The 18,753-nt window shown below is 37.4% G+C and overlaps 1 protein-coding gene across 1 annotated transcript; it reads right to left on the bottom strand.

Moving 5' to 3' along the window:
- Positions 1-408: 408 nt before the first annotated feature.
- On the bottom strand, positions 409-17,354 carry firrm (fignl1 interacting regulator of recombination and mitosis). The gene is made up of 23 exons (XM_059341378.1): positions 17,224-17,354; positions 17,027-17,115; positions 16,619-16,723; positions 16,175-16,315; positions 15,660-15,822; positions 15,474-15,558; positions 15,253-15,391; positions 14,807-14,896; positions 14,627-14,691; positions 14,379-14,527; positions 13,235-13,364; positions 12,600-12,786; positions 11,083-11,165; positions 10,053-10,104; positions 9,409-9,498; positions 6,497-6,682; positions 4,693-4,812; positions 4,515-4,610; positions 4,304-4,417; positions 3,489-3,593; positions 1,924-2,004; positions 1,710-1,853; positions 409-618 (listed from the first exon to the last, which is right to left on the bottom strand). Exons 2-23 carry the CDS (start codon positions 17,090-17,092, stop codon positions 409-411), a joined length of 2,601 nt encoding a protein of 866 aa, XP_059197361.1. The 5' UTR covers positions 17,093-17,115; positions 17,224-17,354.
- Between the last annotated feature and the right edge of the window lie 1,399 nt (positions 17,355-18,753).

Below are 18,753 nucleotides of genomic sequence, written 5' to 3' on the forward strand. Positions count from 1 at the left end.
AATAAGCCTCTCATTTTCTGGAAATTCTGGAAAAAAAAGTGTCAACTCTTCTACTAAATAATAGATTTTTCAGCCTCTGTAGCAGATAGAAATGAAATTCAAAAAGTATTTGAGAGCTTATACAAATACTACAAAAACGACGTATCCACTTTTTAGGCTTCAATGGGTTAAGTTGGGTTTTATGAGGTGCTTTTATCCAGTTTAGTGAAGTTTGGCTTCCATAAAAACAAATCAAACATCAATTTGTATTCAAACAAGTTTAATAAACAATATTAATAAAGACTTACCACAGACAAGTTTAAAAAGTGAAGTGAGACTTTTCAGCAGCAACAAAGAGTAAACAGACTTTCACAGTGCTTAAAGAGTTTTTGTATACATGAAGTAAATAAATCCAGGGCTAGAAGATGCCTAAGTTGTGTGTCTGGCCGTACTGATGTGGGTGATGAGGGTCTGGAGCTCCTGCAGTCTGGCTTCCAGCCACTGTGGAGGAGGAGCACTAGAGCTGGCTTTACTCTCAGTGAGAGCATGAAGAGCTTTCAGAGCGCTTTCTGCTGTCTGGATGTAGCGACTGTACTCCTCCTCTGCTCCGCTCTCCTGCCGAGGTCTCTTTGAGCACGGCTGAGAGAGAGCAATCATTACAGGGAAATTATACATATTTCATTAAATTCTCAATCAAGATGATTTAATTTTACATCACAGGAAGCAGAAATATTGCTTGTAGTTGTACAAATTAAAGTTTGACAGCAAGACATTATGTAATAATTTTACTCAGAGGTATTTTGCTAAATAAATATTTTACCATGTTTGTGTTCATAAAGACAGTATAGGCTGAAATACAAAACCACTGGGCTGCTCGATTATGGCAAATATAATTAATTATTATTTAGATCACACAATTCCACAATTACTTTTTACAATTTTAAACAGTGGATATATATTTTTTATATTAAATACAATTTAACGTAAATAAAAATGTAAATCTAATACATAAATACACACATCTAAAAAATAATGACTTAGGTCACAGTAAATAATGTTAAATATGTTCCACAACCTACTGAAGACTACAAGACATTCAATATATAAAAATAAATTAAAAAGAACCAAAATAAATAAAATTTATTCCACTGCCACAACTTACTGAAAACTCCTAAACATATTTAACATTTTGGTTATAGATATTCAAGTAACTTAGCAAAATAAAGCGTACCACTGTAAAGGAAGACTAGATTTATAACATGACAAGAGCATCATTATGTGATGTGGCACAATAATGATTTCTTTTTTCTTATTTTCATAAACCGAAATTGTAATTGAAAATAGAATTGGATGAATCATTGCGCCCTTATATATTAAATATTAGGATTACAAATGCAAATCTCCCAGTTGATGTCTAGATATGTTTTTATAAAGGTAATATATTTATCACATACCATGCCCCTCTCTGTTGTGTTTTAGTGAACAATCAAATAAAATAATATACATTTAAAAAAGGAAAATCATCCCGTTTAACAATAACTTGGTTCACATTATGCCACTACCTCCCAGTGTAGACAAGGTACATGTACACTAGGAGGTAGTGTCGTACTGGACAGTTGCCACTCAGTAACTTGGACAGTATACTGTATGTGAAGCAACATGGTGCATGCTCATGCATATTTGGGAAGTCTGTGATTGAATTTTTAGATGAGCTAAATGACATCACTGACCTCTGAATCTGCAGCTTCAGCAGCCGGTTTGTTGGAAGTCTTCTCTTTGTCATTCTCCAGCCGTTCGTTGTGTTGTTCAGTAACTGCTGTCTCCAGCTTCAATCTCTGAAGCCGCGACTCCACATCTTCCTGTGCATTTACAGTCTACAGCAAAAAGACTTGTTTACATCCATCTGTTTTACATAAAGTTCATCTTTATCGCAGTATTTCTTACCTTGCTAAGATAGTTCACCACCTTCGTCTTGGTCTCTTCTACAGACAAACTCAGGGAAATGACCTCTTCATGGTTTGTAATCTTAAATATCAAAATGACACATTAAGTTTTTAACAAGGCTTGAACACTATATAGGAATACATATATTACAGTTTTTCTCAGTCGCTTTGGTGCATTTCTCACATCAATATTAACATTTGCACAACAGTTAGTTCAACCTCCACAACATTTAGTCATTTGTGAACATCATAGTAGCAGTTTCTCATTTCTTCCAACAAATTATAAATGCTTTTGGACATGCATCAAGTGCTTTCATACAACTCTCTGCTGTTTAATAACATTATCATTTGCTTATGTCATGTCATGTCAGTCAAAATTAACTATACTTGTGAATGCTGAATAGTCATTCTATACAAAACTAATAGTCCTCATTTCATTGAGTCATTACATATGGAAATATTGAACTAGTTGTCAAAATCTGTCAAGCTAATTTTATACATTTTTTAAATCCCTTTTCCCCCTTAAAATGTCTCCTAAATTGAATAATTTCACTCAGGTGAATCTCAGCTTTCACTGATGAGAAGGGCTGTGTGACGCATTAGTTGCAACCAATGAAAAGCCACTTCTCTACAATCACTCAGAGCTGAATCCATAAACCCATAAACACTTTACAAGCATATATGAACCAAGCAGGACATAGTGTGGACCATTTCTACAATACTGTGACACAGAAATGGAAGGTCAGCCTCATGGAAGAGGGGTGAGGCTGCAGGGAGGAAGGGGATGACGTGATGACATCACAGCAGAGTCCTGCAGAGGATGGATTCGCCACTTGAGGAGATACTTTCCTCGCTGCATTTCAAGAGATGATATTGGCTGTGATGTAGATGAAACTATGTGGCCAGACAGAGAGGAACATCTGGATGTGCATGAATGATTTACAGTAATATGTATGTTGTATGTTCAGTTCCATTATGTACTGAAATATTGTTTACAGTTGTGTACAGCTCTACATAAAAGGGTATTTGTTGTAAATAAGGGTGTATTTTTTCTATTGCACAATGCTGTGAACCAAATAGAATTGCAAAAAGCATATGCACTAAAAATGTGAAACATACATATTCAGTGTGTTGTACTCAGTTACCTCACTAAATACAGTAATGTGTAACTTTACTGTAGTTTTCAAATGACTTTGCAAATAGTATAAAGTGCTGTCTTGAGCATTTTCAGGTAGCGTCACCAAGATCTGATTTTTTAGCATTGGAAAACATTTACAGAGTAAAGTGTCATAATGAAAACATGACAGAGCAATTTGACAATCTTGTTCATAAACATGGTGTCAGGACTTTTCATCTTGATGTCTCTGATACTTTCATTGACATGAATACTTGCTTTTAAGGAATGAACTATCCATTTTGAGCAAGTCACACACTTTTGAAGGTTATCAACTAGGTTTTGAAGTTTGTATTAATTGTTTTGAGAAATGTATTAACTGTTGTGCAAATGTAAATAGTGATGTGAGAAATGCACCAAAGCGGGTGAGAAAAACTAAGTTCCCGCTGTACCTCTGCAAACTGAGAAAAGGCCTCCAGGGCGTGCTGATGTAGCAGCCAGAATCTGTCGGCCAACAGGACTGCAAACAGACTGCTCAGCCTCGGCAGGACATGATTCTGAGGGATGAAAAATGACAATATGCTCACACAGTAGACTTCAACATTGGGCAAATTCAAATTGTCACAATATACAATTATTTTTAAGAATGATTTCATGACATACTATCCTGTGACTTTTTTTTAATGATTTTTAAAAAATACTATACTAGGAGCTTTTTTGAATATAATTTTTATGACATACAATACTATAACCTTTTATGACATTTTGACGTTATACTATGGCATTTTTATGACATTTTATGGCAAAGTTTACTGTGATGTTTTAATTCTTTTTTTTATGACATATGACATTTAATGAAATACTATTCTATATTTTTTCTCAAGAACGTTTTGTTACATTACTATCCTATTTGTTATTTAATTTTATTCATACTTTGATTCATTTTTTATAAATTCTTTTGACATTCTACAATACGGCATTTTTTGTGATTTTTTTTACATCCTATATGACTACATTTTTTATTTACAGACACTTTTTATCATGACACTTTTTAATAAAAAATTGTACGGCATATTATAACCTTTTAAAGACATACTATGACTTCTCCTTACAGTAGACAGTTTTATAGATAGTCAGAGTTTGCCTTTTCAACCCCATTTTTTTTTTAACAGCATTAGAACAATTGTTAATTACTAAGGAATGCAAGGACCTTGAAGTTAAGATCCTTATTATTATTATTATTATTACAATAGTCTGGTCTCATTACCTGGCTGTCAGGAGGGACAAAGATCCTCCCCAGTGAGGAGAGGAACCCCAGAGCAGCCAGCAGCAGCTCTTCTGGACACTTCTGAGACACCACAGCATCCACACACAACAGAGCCTGAGACACACACAAAGGTCAGCTTTCTAGCATCTTGACTTTAGCATCTTTCTAACTTTATCTATTTAAAGTAAGATGTGAAAAAATAAAAGCATACGTCACAAATGACTTGAGGTTCAAGGTTTTTCACTAAAAAGGCTGATATTAACAGGAGCAGCTGCAGAGTAGACTGGAGAATAGGATGGGTCTGCACCTGGAGTATGAGGTCACAGGGAGAATAGTAATGCATTTACATTGCACCTGTCTTTGTGTGTGTGTGTGCGTGCAGATCTCACCTGGTCTGGACTCATTCGTAACCATAACTGTGTGATTATCCTTATCGCAGTCAACACACACTGTTCCTCAGGAGATGATTGCACCCGAACCACCACTAGGAGGGATGACAGCACTGTGTTCTGCAGACGGGAAGAACTTTGTAAAATCCAGCATTTGAGTATATTTGCCATTTCAAAGCTTCCCCACCCTGTTTCCTTGCATTGTTGTCTTGGTTGGAAAAAATAATCATGGCAAGAATTTGATTGCTAGCACACGCACAACATTAAAGGTCATTCACGTGTCAAGACTCTGTCCTCTTTTAAAACCAACGAAAAGAAGAAATGAGATAACTTTCAACCTGGACATTGACTTTTTTAGTCTCAACCATCTTTTAAAGTGCTTGGATTTTGAATAAAGTGCATGAAATTGCTTGAAAAAGAAAATGCTAAGTCTACTTACTTAACAGGTAACACATTTTGATGTGTTTTCTTTTAATTGTCCCCTTTCTGTAAAATGCTGTCATGTAACATTTTGTTATTTACAGCACAATATCGTCTAATTTAATATGATGAAGAACTGAACTAATCAGTACACTGTATACACTGTCTCTCCATACTGTATAGAAATATATAATTACCACTGCTGTAAGGTGCTGGAAAAGCTTAAAATTGCAACTTGAAAACTGCTTGAAAAGTCCTTGAATTTGATTTTGGAAAAATTGTAGGAACCTGTTTTACACAAATGATAAACATTAAAACAATAAATGTGTGATTCAATAGGTATTTCATTATGTTGTCACAATTTTAAACCTTATATAAACTTCCATCTAATGTTATAAGGATGAGAAAGCGGTCTCACTCACGCTACTATGCTATACTAGAAGAGATCTAAGGTCACTAAGAATCAAATCTGTGTACAACCGTGGGAACAATCTTATCAGAGTCTTGTTGAGGTCATTTGTCATCTCTCTACTCTCTCAAGTGCACAAGGAAAAAACTATGCGTCACCCTTGCCCTTGATGTTTGTACAGCCCTTTACTCTCCATGTATTCAATATCAGTCATCAGTCAAGCCATTTTCCTTCTTATCTTCAGGAGAAAACAGAGGGTACATGCACACTAACATCATTGACCCTTATCTCACAATTTGAAGTAACATCTATGCAGAGGTTACATAATCTAGTAGTGGTGTCAACAATAATCGATTCGGCGATGCATCGCAATGCGGGGCATGCACGATTCAGCATCGATGCGGCAAAGTGCTGTAATCGATTATGTTTATTTTCTGGCCTCCAGTGGAAAGTTGTGGGGGCAATTGCTCTGTCGCTAGTTTGGAGTTTAACACGGTTTTAAACTACAACTCCCAACTACAACTCCAGCTTAAAATTTATGTTTTCTTTTTTCAGGTTTGAAAATGCCATATCCAATACCCTGTACCATTCTTTTTTAAATTTAATTTTATTTAATGACATTTATGTCAAAGATACAGGAGAGTGATGATACACACATAGCAGCCAATAAAATCTGTTGTTATTAGGCCTATCTGACAGCTTGTATTGCCTCATGACTGACGAAAAATGTCCCTTGTTGTGTGCAGTAGAATTGTGATGCATCGTAGAATCGAATTGAATCGAATCGTTACCTGGTGAATCGTAATCGAATCGAATTGTGAGGGCAGTGCCAATGCACACCTCTATAATCTAGTATGAGATTTTCCCACAATTATAGTGACTACACAGACCGTCCTCTAGAGTGACATTAACAAAAAGCAGTGACTGGTTAATATAACGACCCCCGCTACAAACCAAATCTGATGTTGTCCTCACCACTTTGTCAAGCTGTCCTAGTTGGTACGCTCCATTCTGCCAGTTGGTTAAAGTTTTCTGAGTAAGGCCAATGATGTCGGTCTCAACGCGTTGACGAGCATCATGTGAAAGAGCTCTGAGAAGGACGTGTCGCCACACTGGAAGGTTTTCAACCTCAGAAGGTGGGAAACGCTCTACCAGCGCCATCTGCAAAAACAAAACACTGCAGATTATTGAAAAATCACCCGATAAAGATTATGAGCTTGTACAATTGAATGTGTTTTTAAAGTCAATCAAGAAGCATTAACCATAAACAGAAACTAAGACTGTAGTTTTCTGTAGGATAGCACTGATGATTGAAAAATGAAAGGAGTAACCCTGAGTGAATGAGTGGAAAAACACACAACAACAGCAGATTCTATGCAATACGTGAGGAGTCTGAACAGTTGGATGAGCATGAAATTATGTGAATATATTATGGCATTTGAGTCTCCATATCTTAACCCAACTCCTTTAGGATATTTTGTACAAACCTGGTCGCCATCACCATCTTCTAACATGACATAAGGAAATATCTTCTAGAAGAACGATGGTGTAGCTGTTCTAGTGGGCCAGCACCTCACTTTGTTGATTTGTTTATGTCATCTATACAGTATGTACAGTAGTGATCAAAATAATAGCAGTCCAATGTGACTTACCAGATTAATCCAGGTTTTTAGTATATTTTTCATTACTACATGGCAAACAAGGTACCAGTAGGTGCAGTAGATTCTCAGAAAACCAACAAGAGCATTCGTGATATGCAGCTCTTAAGGCTGTGCAATCAGGCAATTAGTTGAAAGGGGTGTGTTAAAAAAAAATAGCAGTGTGGCTTTTAATCAGTGAGGTCATCAATTTTGTGAAAAAACAGTTGTGAATCAGGTGGCCTCTATTTAACGATGAAGCCAGCACTTGTTGAACATGCATTTCTCTTTGAAAGCCTGAGGAAAATGGGTCGTTCAAGACATTGTTCAGAAGAACAGCGTACTTTGATTAAAAAGTTGATTGGAGAGGGGAAAACTTAAAAAGAGCTGCAAACAATTATAGGCTGTTTAGCTAAAATGATCTCCAATGCTTTAAAATGGAGAGCAAAACCAGAGACACGTGGCAGAAAACAGAAGACAATCATCAAAATGGATGGAAGAATAACCAGAATGGTAAAGGCTCAGCCAATGATCAGCTCCAGGATGATCAAACAGTCTGGAGTTACCTGTAAGTGCTGTGACAGTTAGAAGACGTCTGTGTGAAGCTAATCTATTTACAAGAATCCCCCGCAAAGTCCCTCTGTTAAAAAAAAAAGCAGGCGCAGAAGAGGTTACAATCTGCCAAAGAACACACCAACTGACCTAAAGAGAAAAGGAGGAACATTTAGAGGACTGATGAGAGTAAAATTGTTCTTTTTGGGTCCAAGGGCCGCAGACAGTTTGTGAGACGACCTCCAAACTCTGAATTCAAGCCACAGTACACAGTGAAGACAGTGAAGCATCATGGTATGGGCATGTTTCTCCTACTATGGTGTTGGGCCTATTTATCGCATACCAGGGATCATGGATCAGTTTGCATATGTCAAAATACTTGAAGAGGTCATGTTGCCTTATACTGAAGAGGACATGCCCTTGAAATGGGTGTTTCAACAAGACAATGACCCCAAACACACTAGTAAACCAGCAAAATCTTGGTTCCAAACCAACAACATTGATGTTATGGAGTGGACCTTAATCCAATTGAGAACTTGTGGGGTGACATCAAAAATGCTGTTTCTGAAGCAAAACCAAGAAATGTAAATGAATTGTGTAATGTTGTTAGAGAATCTTGGAGTGGAATAACAGCTGAAAGGTGCTACAAGTTGGTTGACTCCATGCCACACAGATGTGAAGCAGTTATAAAAAACTGTGGTCATACAACTAAATATTAGTTTAGTGATTCAAAGGATTGCTAAATCCTAGAAACAAAAAAGTTTGTACAAAATAGTTTTGAGTTTGTAAAGTCAACGGCAGACACTGCTATTTTTTGAACACACCCCTTTCAACTATTTGCCCAATTGCACAGCCTTGAGAGCGTGCATATCACGAATGCTGGGTCTTGTTGTTTTTCTGAGAATCTACTGCACCTACTTGTACCTTGTTTGCCATGTAGCAATACAAAATATGCTAAAAACCTGGATTAATCTGGTAAGTCACATTGGACTGCTATTATTTTGAACACTAATGTATATGAATAAAACATTTCTTAATGCATATCAAACTCCTGTTTTACATTTTTGTGATGGATGTTCTTTTGTTTGACAACACTGATGTTACACCTAAGGCCTCTTACTGTTTCATGGAAGGTTTAAGAGGCAACAGAACACCACATCAATGTTTTCAGAACTCAGTTGTGAGTATAACCCTTCGTAGTTGCACATGTGTAGGGCAGGAGCAAACAATATACGGGAAGAAGGTCTTTTTAGTACTAGTGCATATTTCTGGAACAGCAACAACGCTGTGCAATTTAAGAAGGAGCAACAGCAGAGTTGGCATTTGCTCATAAACGTGGTAATTATCTGGGCAATATACCAAGCTAGGTAATACCAGCAGAATGTCAGGTGCACTTTAAAGCACAACGGGGGGAAAACAAATTGAAGCCCAATTTAACCAAACTAAAAAAAAAAACACCTTTACAGGACAAAGAGCAACATTATTGTAAAACAAAGTTCACATAATCTTCATTATTTAAGTCACACTTCCAATGTTTTCTCTATCTTTCATTATTATTATTATTTATTGAACTGTCAAATGTTATAGAACGTGTACTCAGTTTTTGAGTAAATTTCAATACAAAACTGTACAACATTAGATTTAAAATTAGCATTAGCACTGTGGAGAATTTTTCCCACAGTTCCCAGAGTTTCTAACCTGGTGGTTCGGCGTCATGAGGAAAACCATGCGTTTGAGCAGCAGGCCCAGGTGGACTGACTGGTAACACTCAGTGGTGCAAGCTTTCACCTAGGGGAAAAGAGGGAGAAGCAGAGAGGAGGTGAGGAACAGTGTGAGTGTCAGTGTGAAGGCTCAGGAGGAGTGAAATCACCAGGGCATCAGGGTAGAGAACTGAAGGAGGGGGACGTGTATGGAAATGAGCGGGATCCAGCTTAAACTGATGATGTAATGACGTAACAGGTATGATAAGGCGCCCCGGGGACCCAACAACACCAATTGTCACCTCTGTTGGGGTGCCACAGAAAACAGGAAGGACCCCATACTAATCCATAACCCTACAGAGAGGGATTAAGGGGTTTTAGAACAATTTTAGAAAATGCTCAGGAAGAGGTCACTGACATAGACAATCATCCACGACCTTGAGATAAGAGCGAAGATTACAGAGATGCTGTAAACTATCTTTGTAAAATGAAAGTCTACTGAGCATCTTTATAAAACATGTCTGAATAATGGGTTGTAAACGACAATTTGCTGCAAGCTCTTTTTCTTTCAAATTAAAATAAAATTAGACAACAAAATGTAATCTCTCAACTGTGTTGTGTATATTTCTGGTCTTTACCTACCAGCTGAGCAACAAGCAGGACATGATGCAGACAAAGTTCTGCTGTCCCATACCTGTAAGCAGAAAAGACAAAATCAGCAGTGGATTCAATATTAGAAAGAAAAAAATGCTTAGAATAAGAATTTGGTCAAACGGTAGCCGCTAGGAGCCTAAAGTTGCCTTAAATGTAGGGTTTGTTAATTTATAAACTGTAGCTTGACACAGAGTGCGCTAAAAAGTTTGCTTCGATCAAAAAAAATGTAAAATTTTTTTTTTTATTGAAATGTTGTGAGTGACAGGGATGACCCTTAACAGCCCACTGTTGGATCTAAGGAGCAATAATCAACTGCAGATCTCACAATCTGATTCTGGCAGTGACGAGAAAATGTGTTTATGAAATAAAGGATCATTGCATTTGGACTGATTTCTAACAGAATGACTTGGATTATCAGAGAAAATCTAGAAAGTCTATTTTGGTATAAATATCAGCCAGTTAATAAAAGTGTTAACATTAACTTTCAATCTTCTTAGTGTTCCTGAATAAATCACCATTCAGGACTAAGTTGCAGTGTTCAAATCTGCAGGACCATTGGAGCCTCATAAATGCTAAATAACCGCAGATTAAGGCTACTGTTGCAAAATCAAAGAATACATTTCTTTATCTCATCACTCACATAACAACGTAGCAAGCACTAGATGAGAGCTCAATACTTTTTGAGTTAATGCGCAATTCTTTTAAAATTTGCAGTGGGAATCATGAAAACAGCTGACAGCCACAAACAATGTCTCTCTTTCATTGAATGTCTCTTCACAATTAAAAACCACGAAAAGCAAGAATTATTAGGCATCGACGTGTTCCATCTGTCTGTCTCTCTTCTTCTATCTCTCTCTTCTCTGCTTGTATCAGTACTATCGAAAGTGCCCCAACCACACACAACTACAACATGTGAAACATCAGCAACATTTTTTAATAGATACATAAAGCGTAAAAAGAGGGGGGTCAATGAGAAAAAAATTTGTTGTGGATAGCCCTAATACGTGAACACACTCACCGTGCTGTAAAGCACCACACATCTGTTGCCAGTAAAGCTGTCTGAGTATCTGCCTGTAGTACAGTATTGACCAAACAACGCTCCTAAAAAAGAGATAGAGAGGGGAAGTGAGACATGGAGAGGAGGAGGACAAGGCAAACAATATTAGCACGAAATTAAACAGACAAAGTAAAAATGAAAATGAAAGAACAACTTTCATTGAATGAAGGGAAATCCTGCAACAAAACAGCCAAAATGCGATGAGATCTCTAAAACAAACATGACTTAAAACTACAGCCAAAATAATCTTTGAATATGCATATTTGATGCCAATAACCAGGTCACCGTTAGAACCAATATCTACTTCACCGTGAGAGGAAAAAAAAGTCTCAAAAACACATAAAGGCTAATGTTCATTTACAAACATGATCACATACCACAAAGTGTGTTTTACCTTGGCCAGTTATTTTATGTTTGAACACTCAGTAATAGTAAATAAAAGATATATTCAAGTTAAATTCTGTCAAATATTGATAAAATGCAGTCCATAAATATTAATGCATATTTGCCAGTATTATTACACAGTAGTGCTACCTGATTAAGGCATAACTCATACTCACGATTGTTTGGGCCAATATTGTCATCTTAATTTTTTTGAACATATTACCATATCATATTAGTAAATCTTCAAACAGGGCAAAGTGCACCTCAGCAAAGGGAAGGCTAGAGTGCGCTGGATTCGTAACACAAGCGAAGAATGCAGGAAAGCAGGAAAAAGGAATAGAGCACACTATCCGTTTTATCTTGATTATCTTGTATTCATAAGCATTTGAGCCCAAAAGCGTAACTGAAAATAAAATTTGATTAATTGACCAGCCCTTAATACACAAACTGTGACAAACCAATATTGGCCAGTACCTTTCAACATCCCGGGAGGGCTCTACTTAAATCACATCTGACCAAGAAAACTTCAGTTATCATTGGTAAAATTACTCAAAGTCAAACTCAAGGCAAACGCCTATTTACAGATGGGTTTGAGGTTAGGTCAGGTCCGAGAGACTCAAGACAAATTGAGTGAAGTCAAATCTTTCATTATAACCCTGTGGACTTCGGCCCCCACTGTTGCCAAGCACCACTCCCACAACTGGGAGAAATCCTGTTTAAACTCTTGATTAGTTGTAAGAGAGCTTGCCAATTGGGTTCCTCTGGCCGATTAAATTTCAACAGGTTCCGCTAAAGTCACGCACATAAACATTGCTGGGTTTTTTTCTACTACTTCTCCTCCTCCTCCTATCTACTAGTTTTTTTTAAGAAATATGAATAAATAACCCTCCAGGGGTTTGAAGACAAAACACAATGGCAGAACATAAGGTGCCTTAAGGTGATAAAAAGGCTCTCTTGCTTGCTCACGTGTATAGAAATTATGCCAAATCAAAACATACACGATGGAATATAGTCTAGAAATTATTAGCAAAACAATGTCAAATCACTCCTACTGCTTGTGATACAGTGTGTGTGGTTACGTGTGTAGGCCTCACCAGCACGGGGAAGTACACCGGGGTAAGTGCAGCTACACTGGCACAGAGTTGCACACAGATGTGGTTGTGCAGAGAGACCTGGACCTGGGCCTGACCCTTCATCATCACCCCTGGCAACAGCACAGGTACCTGGCGCTCAGTAAAGCATCGCCTGAAACTAGTGAACAAGGCCTGGTAGAGAGGGAGTCTGGAGACAAAGGAGATAGAAAAAAAATTCAGGCATATTTACACATTAGCTTGAATACATAACTAAATAGTATATTCTTTTTCAGGACTACTGATATATATTTTGACACACTCTTCAAGTCTAACCAAGTGCATAATCAATATTTACTTCTAATCCTTTAAGTCTTAAATCACTACTATCTAGGACAATGCTTCTGCAAAGTTGTAGTGTCCCTCGCTTCAATTCCTGCTGAATAGGACACTAACACAAAAAAGAATTAGCTTAAGTTTCATATATCTATGAAGAAAATGTTGACTATTAAATAAATAATTATCACCCACATTTTATACTCTGCTCTTTCTTACCTTACCAGTAGACAGCTGTTACTTGTGATGTTTAGTTAGTATAATATTTATTCCGAATGCAATCCAAAACACATTGATGACAACAACAAAACAATATTTATTACCTGGGTGTTTCCTCCGAGAACTGGCTGCCAGTGTACCAGAGCTGCAGCACCTCCTCTGGTTGGGATGAGAGCTGACCGAGGGCGCTCACCAGCAAGAGGCACTGAGGAAGTTCATGTTCACGAGTTAACTCTGCAGACGTACAAGACAAGGGTCATTCTTGGATTGAATGGTGCATGTTTTGATGGTGCATGTTTTAGATGTCCAGAGATCTGAGCTTCCTTAAGAGCTTCCTTTTTCTTAAGGAAGCTCAGATCTCTGGACATCTGTAGTAAGATGCTGCAGATGTTTTATCAGTCTGTGGTGGCAATTTTATTGTTTTATGCTGCAGTCTGCTGGGGAGGCAGCATCACACATAGAGATGAAGGATGTTGGACAGACTGGTCTAAAGAGCTGGTTGTGTGGTTGGAGCCAGGTTGGACACACTGGAGGAGGTGGTGGAGAGATGACCTGTTAAGATGTTCCAGGTTATCCTGAAATACCCGGATCATCCGCTACACAAAACCTTTATGGACAAAAAAAAACAGCAGTGGACGGCTCCTCTCTCTCCGTTGCAGGACGGAGAGATTCGCTCCTACAGCCATTCTACCAGTGAGATTCTACCAGACTAACTGAATTTCCCCTCAGGGATGAATAAAGTAATTTTGATTTGATTTGATTGATTGTTTTGTGGCACAGGTGTCAAATCAGCACCTAGAAAGATGACGGAAACCTTTTAAGTAAAAACATGGTCAACATTTTCCCAAAGATGCAACAATTTCTTGTGTGTGGCAATAAAACATTATAAAATAGTAATGTACTAAGCTGATATCAGTGCAGATGCTGATCTAATACAGTCATTGACTCACTCCCCCATTTCAAATCACAACTCAAAACACATCTGTTTAAAACTGCTTATTCCCTCTGATCACAATTACCCTGTCCAATCTATCTTTTGTATTGTATTGTTATCAAATTCTATGTGTTTTATTGTATTTTATTGCTGAATCTTTTTTGTACGGTGTCCTTGAGTGCCAAGAAAGGCGCCTCCAAATAAAATGTATTATTATTATTATTTTAATTTGCCATATCAAACAGGAAAAGTAGGATTTCTGTATTCCTTCTATTCATTCATAACAAAACAAAACAGAGAAGCTTTAAACTCACGCAGGTCCTGCTGAAGGACAATTTCAGCGAAGGGCCTTAAAGGCAACAGCTGGAGAAGGAGGGCGTCCATGGGAACCAGAGCTGCGGCTTTCAGCTCCTCGTACAGAGCCGAAGGTAGTGTTGGAGCACACAAGCTGGGAGGAAACTTGCTGAAAGACATCAGAGTGTATGTTTCCATACAACTCAATAACTGTCACCTCAAAGTATAATTTAATAGCCTTCATCTGCTACTTAAAAATCACACATACCTGATGATCTGGAGGTAGAGTTGGTGAAAGCAGCTACAATACTTTGTCAGAAAAAATTTGAATTCCTGTTTAAAGGATAAGACATGATGTAATGTAAGTTCAGCTGTTTTGTATCCTGAAGTAGAGAATGATAAAAGACAGCGGTGCCAGGAGTCAAGAAGAAGATCATCATTTTTGTACCTTTATGTAATGAACCAAAGTGTTGGCAAAAAATCTACACATCTTTGCAGTTTTCTGGAACAGCTTGTATTCTGGACTTTGTGTTGCCTCCTTTTAAAAGGACAAAAGAGCATTAATACAAAAAAACGGACAAAGATCAAGTCTTCTCTGATAAACTCAAGTGCTCCCTTTGTCTGAGAACAAAGGGGTATAACACAGGAAAAATAAACTCATAAATATCCACCATTGTGGTGGCTCTAGTCAGTATTGGGACTGTACTGTACTTGGACTACCACAGTTATATGATTTATATTGAGCTATTGAGTACAAGTTTTAAAGACAAGAAAACATTAATTTATTTCAACAGCCCTGCATTTGTAAATCTGTAAAAAAAATAAAAATAAAAAAAAACATTAAATATTTGTTTTATCTTTTTTTTTTTTTACTACTAATCAGAGCTTTCCTACCTGCAGGCCAGCATGTTTAATCTGTTCACCCAGCTCGATACAGCTGTGAAAGGAGGTCAGCAGGTTGTCACACAGACTGTTGCTGATGTCACCATGGTGTAGATGTTCCTCCACCAATGACTGGTACTTCAGACTCTGTCTGAAACAAATTCACTATTAAATTCAGCCAACTTTCATATCAAACTGAAATCTACAAAAACACAAGTGTCTGCTGTACTGACTTGATGAGGAATTTCCATGTGTTTGCATGTAGTGCGATGTCCAGGTTGGAGATAATAGAGCAGATATCCAGCAAGTTGTGAATCACTGAGGAAAATGGAAAATAAATTACAGGAGCCACAACATAATGTCTTAATATCAAAAGTTGTGGCTGTGGTAAACAGAGAGATTCTAACTCAAATACACACCTGTTACAACATCACAGACCTCTTCCTCTGAGGCACTGCTGTCCAGGGAGATCCTGTCCAGCAGCTCCAATAGACCCTTCTGGAGGGAGTAGGCTTCTTTGAAGAGTCCCTGCAGCAGGTCAGCCACCAGAGACAGACGGCCACAGTAAACCACCTCGCTTTCCTGAGGACCACATGCAGAGTGTGCTTAAACCTATCATTTCTTCACCTAATTAGTGTCACCTAAACTTTGGAAATACTAATCCATCTTTTTAAAATTCATGAAGTAATCTCAAAATTCAAATCATTAATTATTCTGCAAATACGGTTATATCTTTATAATTAATTCTTATTAGTATTTGTAGGATTACTTTATTAATAAAACATGTTGCAGATACAAAACATTGAACCATAACTATAGCAATTGTTGCACAGCATAATATAAGATGCCTATAAGCATGCAATACCACAGAAGTGACTTCTGCACAGAGGTAAAATGTACTTATTACAGCCCGCTGTGAACTCAAAAGACTAACCTTGCAGTGTTGAAAAGTTTCCCTCAGGACTTTTAGGATGCATGTTGGTAACGAGCGGATGGCATCTAAGTCAGGAGCTTCTTCAAATGTGCTAATGTGACGCACACAAGTGGATAGTGCATCAATTAACTGCATCATTGCCTGAAATAAACAGCAGGATTTTGGTTAGGAATAAACTAAGAACAATGATTCACCAATATCTTGTTAAGAATCTTCTTAGATTTTTTCTTAAGTCTTTCTTAAGAAGACCCTACATCAGATTCATCAACGTGTTCTTAAGCGTGCCAGGTGAGTCTAATTAACATAATATTAGCATAGGTAACCGCCCATTAATGCCCATAAAAGGGCCCATAAAAAGGACTGCAGGGCTGTGTGTACACGCCACACAGAGGAAACAGCAACAGAATGCCTAAAGCAATGTAACAACAAAGTCAAAAATAGTACCTGCAGAATGTTCCTCAGTAGGGCACACAATTCAGTATTTTGACTGGACAGCCCTCCAACTTGTTCCAAGATTTCCTTCATCATGCTGTCAAACATTGTCACCGCCTGCAGACATTTGTGACGAATGAGAGAATAACACTCATACAGACCAAATCAATACACTTTTAGGGAAAGGTATAAATAAACCAATTCACAAGACAACAAAAGTTCTTAACAAATTCTACCGTAACAAAAAAAAGATTCCAAGGCAAAGATTTAGTGTGAATAAAAAATGTACTTTCTGAATTAAAACATTCAAGTTGTCTACAGGTCGAGAATTGAGATCTTTAATGGCACTGACTTTATATAATTAAGGAGTTTTCCCATGACCTGCGTTCACTGACAATATACATTCATCATTTTGTTTACCTTCGGTAAGATCTTTGAGAAGCACTCATCTTCCAGCTCAGACAAAGCAATATGAGGGAGGAACATGTCTGTAATGATCTTCAGTACACCTGTAGAAATGTTGTGTTTTTAAAACAGTCCATGCTTAGATCACAAGTAGTTCTCAGGGCACAAATTAAGCAGTTTGTATTTGCAAGTTGTGCAATGAAGAAACTTACGATTATGATCATCCCAACTCTCAGAGTTATTATGCAAAGAGTGCAAGCAGTCAAGGAAAATCACAACATTACAGGATGTCCGGTATTCATTATTATACTAAAAAATATATAAGCATGAGCAAAACACAAACTTGTGCCCAGCTTCACCTAGAAAACAAAAGAAAGATTTTGGTGTTCAATATAATCCATAAAAACTGGCGTATTGCCTCCACATCATTAAGAAGTTCAATTCTATAAATATATCCCAACTATTCCATCCCCCCCAAAGTATTTCCAAGAATTTGTGCATTTCAAAACTTTTCTAAAGCTAAATATAACTGGACTATGGAGACAACTTGTGTAATGCTATGAATCATGAGACTGACTGTAAATTTGAGAGGATATAGTGAGTTTTGGCAGGACAGTCTTGAGCTTCTGGCGACAGGTTTCCTGACTCCACTGCACCACCTCGTCCAGGAGAGAAGTGTTGGTCTGGGACATGATGACAGCAGTCACCGGGGGAAGTCAGGACAACTGTCCAAGCGACACAAAGTTTTACAACAACGACACCGAGTGACTCACTCAATTTAGTGTGGTAGCTTCATTAGTATTTTCGTCCAAAGGCTGTTAAGAATTCAACTTTTGTTTCGACAAGAGAGACACGAGACTAACGTTAGCTTGTGTGTTTGCTACGGTATGTTTTGCTAACATTTAACGTTAGCCTGGTACTTAATGTTAGTTTGGATCATATGTATAGCTTCTTACCATAAATGACTGACTGTATCTCCGATTTAGGTTGATAATGTCACATTAACGCGTTTGTTTTCCTCATAGTCAGCATTATATTTTTGTTAGCCACTATAATGTTGAACTCGAGCAGAAACTCGACAGAGAAACGAGCAGATAGTTGTTTGTAGACGGACATACCGCGCGCCGCTGTTTGAATCGGATGTGACGTAGGGAGAAAAGCTACTCATCTACCTGCACTCTGATTGGTTGAAATGATACACTCCAATATCTCAACCAATAAGAGAAGGCAACAACTGCAAATCGCTGAAAACAACAACTGTCACTAATTTTGCTTATTCACGTGTAAATAATATAAATTCATATTTAGTTTTCATTTTCCAAAAGATAAATGTATAGTACGTCGTGTCCCATTGAATGAACTGTACATGCTGTAGCTAATAAGCCTAACTTTAACAACCCTTAGAAAATGGAGGGCACTATTTATGAAATATGATGGAAATATGTATTTAAATTAGAGGGTAGATTAAGATATATCACTGCAGTCACTGGTATGATGTATTTCTTTAAGTTTATTTGTCCTTACATTTAGCTAAAAAAAAAAAAAATAGGTGATGAGTCTTTGCAAGTCTGGGTTCATTCAATTAAAACAGCCAAAAGTATAGGTAAGTATTAATATACCATGTTAGGTATAGATCCACAGAATAACTTAATAGGACATATCAGACCTATGTTATGCACCGTTTTGATGTATACTAATTAATGCTGGGTTTCAGAAATGCCACACATTCAAGAAAAAAGATG

The sequence above is a fragment of the Centropristis striata genome, chromosome 9 (genome assembly GCF_030273125.1).
Source record: "Centropristis striata isolate RG_2023a ecotype Rhode Island chromosome 9, C.striata_1.0, whole genome shotgun sequence".
Lineage (NCBI taxonomy): Eukaryota > Metazoa > Chordata > Actinopteri > Perciformes > Serranidae > Centropristis > Centropristis striata.